Genomic DNA, 8,003 nt, shown 5'->3' with positions numbered 1-8,003 from the left:
GTTTATAGTCGACCATTCGATGTGATCGAACGTGGTCCTGTGTTCTGCTTATTGATCATCCACTGAGAGTGTGTTTGGTCCGCTCCTGTAATGCCCGCACCGTGCGTCAGAGGGCGCACCTCCTCAACTCTCACGTTTCACATATTTTGCCGTAACTTCCCCTTTGTGTGTGTGCGTGTGTGTAGTAGTAGTAGTGTTGCCTCTGGGGCTCGTAGTGTAGGGATCCCGATGAAAAGTAGTTTATCTGCATGGAGCGACGCTGCTCGTTCGCGGAGATAAACGCGTAAAACAAGCGTTTTGTTTTTTACGCGTTGATCTACAGCCCCCCCCCCACACCCCCCTCCAGCGCGGCGGGCAGGGGAAGCTGGGACCACCAAACATCAGCCTCAGTGCGTCCATAGTGGAGACCAGGCGAGGCAGGACGCGGACCAGAAGAGAACAGAGACCCCTGAACACCACAGAGAACACCAAGTGACCGGGAGCTACTCCTCTACAACCTCCTCTCCTCGAGTCCAGGGCGCAAAGTACACTCCATGGATTAAGGGTCGCGTCGTAAACGCTGTGTTCGTGGATGTTTTTCCGCTGGCTTGGAGAGGGATGTGTGGAGGGTGAAGGATGATCAGAGCTGGCTGTTGGTCCATGGGCTGACTGTTTGCTGGGAGTAACAGAGATCAGAGATGTTCTCGCAGTTCTTGCGGGTTTAGAGACACGATCCGTGCTTTGTTTTACGCGTTTGGGTTTTGGCACAGAGCGGACTCTAAGCGGACTATGGTGTTGGGTTTGATGAGGCTGTGGATCGGGGGTCCCGGGGACGTGCTTCATCACCCCTCATCCTCATCGTAATGCTGATCCCCACGCTGTGATGGGATGGGTTTAGTATGACAACAAACTTTTTGAGGATGAAGAAAAGGAAATCCTTGTAGGATAGGGTTTTCTCGGTCTTGTTGTCACTGAACTGTACTTTTCACGGGATATAGAGGCTTTTTTTGAACACATATCGCTCTTCCAACGAGGAACAGACACCCCTGAAGGTCTTGGAGTCGGGGGACATGCGCAAGTCACCCTTGAAAAGCATCCGGTTTTGACACAGATTTGCTCTGTAATACGGAAATTTGCATACGGAATTTACTCTCACTTGAGCCAGGTGTCGAACTTGGTACTTTGGTGTGTGTGAGGAAACGCCAGCCCCACTACTAGGACATGGAGGAGTGGAGGCAATGCGGGCGGTGGTTGATCGACTGCAAGGTCCTACCGCCCAACCACCGGGTCGTGTGGCCCTCGGCCGCCGTCTTCGACCTGGCCCAGGCGCTCCGGGACGGGGTGTTGCTGTGCCAGATGCTGCACAACCTCTCCCCGGGGTCCGTGGACCTAAAGGAGATCAACTTCAGACCTCAGATGTCACAGGTGAGGCAACGTACATGTACACACACACACACACACACACACACACACACACACACACACACACACACACACACACACACACACACACACACACACACCATCCTCAGGGTCCGACTTATTCAAACAACACACAACCAAACTGTCTAGTTATCCAAAAAGACAAGTGTTTCTTTATTGTTCTGCTTTACAAAACATATTGATATTAGATGATAACATCTAATATCTATCTCTATCTAATATGATGGATCGATTTCATTTCTGGGCATAAACTTCAGGTCTGTGTGTAGGCCTACAGGCTGCGTGACGTGGTGTCCGGTGAGCGTTAATAGGGACAGTGAACGACGCCAATATTGACTCGGGACGATCAAACGGTGATCGCGATCAAACACTAGTGCTAGTGTAGTATTACCCCAGTTACACACAGTTGGCCTGCTATTTAGTGGACACACTGTGTGTGTGTGTGTGTGTGTGTGTGTGTGTGTGTGTGTGTGTGTGTGTGTGTGTGTGTGTGTGTGTGTGTGTGTGTGTGTGTGTGTGTGTGCTTCATGTTTCCAAGTCCATTATAGAGGTAGCTGTTCTTGAATCTTGGTGTGTTTTTTTTTTTTGCCTGAGCAGTAATCACCGCGACCCAGCCATTATGGTTAGAGGAACCACTAACCCGGTCTAATCTACTAACCCCATCTCCCTGGTTCCTCTAGCTGTCCTGCCCCCCTGTCCGGTTGCCTCTTAGAAACTTGCCAGCGCAGAACTTTCTTCTTCGTTACTCAAATTCTGAGTGCGTGTGCTTTCGTCAGCCTCACTTGAACAAATCGTTTTAAGGTGAAGAGACGGTCTCAGAAAACGTTTCTACCGTTTCATTTGATTTCCGTTCTGTTCCACTGCAACCCAGCTGGCTATGTGCTGTTTCTTACGTTTCATAACGATTCAAATGAGGCCCAGACCCATCAAATACCAGGGAAGATCATTTCTGGAGATAACACACTTGTTATAACACACTTGTTATCTCAAGGGTTTGCTCAGAAAGTTGCTCAAGTTGTAACAGCACTACCGTGTGCTTCTGATAGACCGAACCTCTCCTTACATACATACAGTACACACACCTTATGTCTACATGTGTGTCCTTATGTCTACATGTGTGAGTGTATATGTCCATGTGTCGGTCGTTATCTCTTATTTCAAAGCCCTTGTCATTCAAAAGATCCTGGGTCCAAACCCTATCCCTGCACTCCACCTGTAACCATTCCTTGAGTAAGGTGTCCTCCGCCCCCATCCCTAAAGAAATCCACGTTTAATCGCTTTTTGATAAACGCGATTAAACGACAGAATACATTGTGGGTTGTGGGTTCCTCTGCTGGTTCCTCCAGTCGCTCCACGCTTCCTGCCTAGTTACCAGCAGCAGCAGCAGCAGCAGCAGCAGCAGTGTCTCGGGCCCTGCCCTGCGCAGCTACTGGCTTCCATAATTACCACACAACGCCAGGCTGGCGTCATCATCGCAGAGCTTTGATCCACCCACCAGGCCTCGTTCCCCGGCCGCGCTGCTGGGAAAACTGCGGGGGCGGTGCTGGTGGTGCTGGTGGTGCTGGTGGTGGTGGTGGTGGTGGGTGTGGCGGCGATGCAAGAGGGATCCGAAGTCTCTGGGTGGATGGGAGGGTGGGTGGGGGTGGGGTGGTGGATGATTTGTGTGTGGATGTGGATGTGATGTTAACTTGTGTGTTGGTGTGTTTGTGTAAGGTTATGTTGGGTGTGGGTGTATGTGGGTGTCAATCAGTTGTGTGTGTGTGTGTGTGTGTGTGTGTATAAGTGGGTGTGCTTGTGTGTGTGGTGGGTCCCGATTTGACAAATTAGGTTAAACAAAATCCTGGCAGCATAGCAGAGGTTTGTGATTTATGAAGAGGAAAAGGTGTGTGTGTGTGTGTGTGTGTGTGTGTGTGTGTGTGTGTGTGTGTGTGTGTGTGTGTGTGTGTGTGTGTGTGTGTGTGTGTGTGTGTGTGTGTGTGTGTGTGTGTGTGTGTGTGTGTACGCTCTAAACACTGAGAGAAGTCTAATACACTGGCCCGGCCAACCTAAGAGAGAGAGGAGGAGAGGAGAGAGGGGGAGGGAGAGAGAGAGGGGAGGAAGGGGGAATAGGCTGATTACATTATTTTCTGTGGACAAAAGTCATCTTCTTTCAACGGCTCCATTTGGTGTGTGATTGATAGTTTCAAACATGCACTCCCTCCTCCCCTCTCTCTCTCTCTCTCTCGCTCTCGCTCTCTGAATATCACTTGGTATTAAATCTGCTCTCCGATTATGGCCTGGATCTCGTTGCTGTGTGTGATTTGCGGCGGGCCTGACGTTGACGTTGGCTGTGGCAGGACGGCCCGGGCTGTAGTGGTCGTGCTTTGGGAGTCTGCTGCTGCTGCTGCGGCTGCCGGTGTTCCAGCATTACAGAGCGCTTTCTTCCTTCTCTCCCTGTTCGCTCTTCCTCTTTGTGACTCAACGATGTCATCACAGGCGTCACGGCTTAAAGTAGACGACATGACCACACTCTATACTTGGTTGTGGCCTGCGTGCAATGATACGGCTATCAGATGTCAGATAGCGGCGTTTGCTGCTGGCCCTCCTACAGCTACTCACCAGTGTCCCGTTTTTAATTACATGCTTTGATTATTCTGTGCCTCACTGAGAAGTCGCTTTGGATAAAACGATCTGCTTCACTGATACACGTGCTCAAGGCTGGATGATGGCCAAATATGACATGACTGTTATTTTTATATTGATCTATATCAATAATTATAACTATATGTATAGATATATTATGATGATAATAATGCTCAATTTGATAGTTTTAAGATTATCCTCCAGAACCCTAAAGAAACCAGAAGGTTAATTATGGTTAATTAATTAACCATATAATATATAATAGCCATTCATTATGCAATTATTCACCATCAAAACTAATAGGTGACAAACATTTCCAAGAACAATTATGGCTTTATGTTAAACACTGACTAAATTAATAAATTAACCATATAATAATGTAAACAACAGCTGTGATCCCCATTCCGTTGAATGCCTTGATTTCAAACATCTCAATCATTTTAGGGGTAATATACTGAACATTGATTAAATAAAATGTGTAATCAACTGCTAGAGCGAGAGAGCAGTGCTGAGGGAGTGGTATTCATCTATCTTCAGTATGCATATATCTTCGCCAAGGCAACGCATACTTAGGATCCATGACACTCATTAGCTCCTTGAAGCTCTGTTATTCTACCATGCTTATAGCCTTCATATCTTCAGCGATACAGCACCTGATTACGCTGGTTATTTCTTTGTGTCTCTTCAACGTCTGAAAAGCCAAGTCACATTTGCTGGTTGGTGAACTCGGCTAGTTTGACCAGCAGTAGGCCTGGGCTGTGGGCCACTATTTGGGGAGAGGCTGAGGCTTCGTAGCGCTACTCCAGCATTGGCAGGGTTAGTTCTCTGTAGGGTGGTGCCTTTTGAGAGAGTGGCAGAGGCTGGTGGTGTTTCTCGTTCTGCAGAGGGCTGGTCGTCCAGTCCTAAACGTGTTACACAGAGTACCTGGTTTTGGCGGCATACAAGGTTAGACTTTGACTGAATCGAAACCAAATATTCTAGTTGTCTTGGTTTGATTGTCTCCGAACATCAACAACCATCCAAACGAGTGATGGGTCGTTTCCGACCGAATCAGTTCGAAGGAACGACTCTTTAACGCGAACGAACCGACCTGATTCCACGTTTCAGTTCTCTCTCGTTCGTCTCTATCGTTCGTTCTCCCAGACTCGACTCCCACTCGCTGACTGAGTCAGCAGAGTGGTGAAGAGGGACTGGCCTGGGTAACAACATCCCGATTCAGAACATGAAGCGCTCCTCAGCTGAAAGGAACTTAGTTGTAATGTTGTGTGTTGATTGATGACCGTTTGCACAATGGAGGAAGACAACGAGGGAGGGTCTGAGTCTGACCGACTCAGCTGAGAACTGTGTGTTCCATGATTCACCGCTACTGGAAACGCGACTGAACGAACAAACGAACGATTCTGAACGATTCTTCTTGGCGAACTGACCGACGCAAACTATTTTTCTCCTTTCATCTCCGCAGCCCCCCCAGCATGGACATGGGGGAGGGAAGATGATTAGCCAGCTTGTTTTTGTGCCGATGCAAAACATGAATCAAAATATTGACTTTGATGCATGCTTTTTTTGCAACTGTAGTTCAATGACATTCAATATGAGGTGATACTTCTAAGAGCTCCCATTCTGCTCCGAAGCCATGATAGGATTTTGTTTTTTGAACAAATGCATACAGTATGTGTTGCGCTTTTAAGCAAATGCATGGATGCATTTTCGGATGGGGGGGGGGGGGGGTAAAAGTTGTAGGTAATTTATGCATATTGTATGTAAATTCAAGTTCAAACCTGAGGCCACACACACTCTACTTTAATTTAAGTGCCTGGCCCAAGGACGTCTTTTAGAAGGGACCTTGTTTTAAGAAGAAACCTATGCATGTTTTGATTCACCTGCAACGCTGGAAAATACCGGCTCTTATTTTTTATACTCGACTATTAATATAAACATGCCCTTTAGTCAAACACATAATTCAACCCTATGAATCCAAATGAGCTACGTGGCAGCCCACGATGGAGGGAGATGGATGGTTGGAATCTGCCTGGGGTTTGAATGGCTGCGAGTAAAGAGTTATAGTGGAACACTCAGTGAACTTCCTGACGACCACAACACCACAACACAGCTTCCTGTAATCCACTACACAATAAGAGCGGAAAGCGGCACTGGTTCAAAGTATGTCCGTTTGTGACAGCGCAGATGGTGGCGATTGTCCGCCCAGATGTCTGACGGACAGATTCCTCCAGCCTAACCAGCTGATGTCCACCAACAGTCCACCAATCAGCTCCTTCAGCCAGTTGGACGACTCCCACGCGATGATGTCACAAATGGGTTGATTTTGGAATGGCTTGTAATGGCTCGTCACATGACAGATGATTGTAGAACATCTGCTCTTTAAAGAGGCATTAGCTGTAGTTACCACACTGCACTGCATTTATACTGCCTGCAGCCTCAGTACCCAGTGAGGTTACGTGGCCGATTGGAATTGAATTCAAAACATTTTCACAATAAGAGCCCATTTGCTGGTGGTTAGCTAGTCACAGGAATCAAAACATATCATCTAAATAAATCCAAAAGATAGGAATCTGAAGGGGGAGTGAATGGCTAAACAGAACACATTTGGTTTGGCAAAGGTTGTTGAGGACGTTGCAGAAATAAGATCGTTGGTGGATTCCTCCGAGAGAAGCTGTGGGAGTGACCTTGAGGTCAGGGAAATGCATCTGAGACAAATCTGACTGCAACTCTTCTCACAATGCGGGCCTACATCAATGACTGTACCACTTCTAACACTCTAGATGGGCCTGCATCTAGGACTGTACCACTTCTAACACGCTATATGGGCCTGCATCTAGGACTGTACCACTTCTAACACGCTATATGGGCCTGCATCTAGGACTGTACCACTTCTAACACGCTATATGGGCCTGCATCTAGGACTGTACCATTTCTTACATGGTAAATGAATAGGCCTGCATGTGTGACTGACTGCACCACTGCTAATATGCTTTACCGTTGAACATGGTTAATGACTGTAGTATACACTTAAGAATGCATCATTTAACATGGCAAATGATTCAAAGACGTTACCTACCATAACTCCAGGCCTGCACCATATTCCATTCATAAATAGAACTTAATCTCAGACTTTAAACATGCCGTTTAACATGTTTCGTAAAGAGTAAATCTAAGTAATGCGAGGAATGCACTGTAGACATGTTAACTAGGCGTGGAACGTGCCACGCCTCTAGCCGGTTGCTAAGTGGATGTCTGATTAGCATAGCGTCTTCGGGGAGGCGGTGGGTTTGTTTAGGGGATGCTGAGCCCGGGGCGACGCGTGGGAGAGAGAGACCAAGGTGTGTTCTCTACACTCTCTGCTTTGTGTGTTGCTCTGCAGTGTTTTCTTTAGGTCTCTCTGATCTGGATCTCCCGCTTCCTGCTGCGGTGGGGGGGGGAGGGGGGGGGGTGAATACCTTGGGAATGACTAAGGTTTGGGGGTCAGTGTGTGAATGTGTGTTTCTGTCTGTCTGTCTGTCTGTACGCACACTGTGTGTGTGTGTGTGTGTGTGTGTGTGTGTGTGTGTGTGTGTGTGTGTGTGTGTGTGTGTGTGTGTGTGTGTGTGTGTGTGTGTGTGTGTGTGTGTGTGTGTGTGTGTGTGTGTGGGATTGTATGTGTATGCACAAGCTAGCTTGTAACAGTATATATTGATGTTGGGTGAAGGCTTTCAGTGTTCATGCTTTCTAATTGTTACATTGATTTGCATAGCGCTCAACATTTGGGTCGATATATATATATACTGTACATAATCCTAACAAAAAAGAGGTCAGGATTCTAATACGCACCACCCCGTACATGGGGAGGTCTATACATATCTCCTGCTGTAGAGCTGCCTCACATCGGGAACATCTCCAGCCAATCGGGGGGGGCCGGTTCAGTGGATACATGGCAGGAAGTGGCTCTGATTAATCCTAGCCCC

The 8,003-nt window shown here is 47.6% G+C and overlaps 1 protein-coding gene across 1 annotated transcript in view; it reads left to right on the top strand.

The window, feature by feature from the left end:
- Positions 1-209: 209 nt before the first annotated feature.
- Positions 210-8,003, top strand: part of vav2 (vav 2 guanine nucleotide exchange factor) — a 150,823-nt gene continuing 143,029 nt past the window's right edge. Inside the window, 1 exon segment of the mRNA XM_084483044.1 lies at positions 210-1,404. Coding sequence (XP_084339170.1) covers positions 1,201-1,404 — 204 coding nt within the window. The 5' untranslated portion in view covers positions 210-1,200.

This window comes from Micromesistius poutassou (assembly GCF_964030765.1).
Source record: "Micromesistius poutassou genome assembly, chromosome: 18".
Lineage (NCBI taxonomy): Eukaryota > Metazoa > Chordata > Actinopteri > Gadiformes > Gadidae > Micromesistius > Micromesistius poutassou.
Note: the sequence above shows the minus strand (reverse complement) of the source record. Positions and strands in the feature narration are given on the sequence as shown.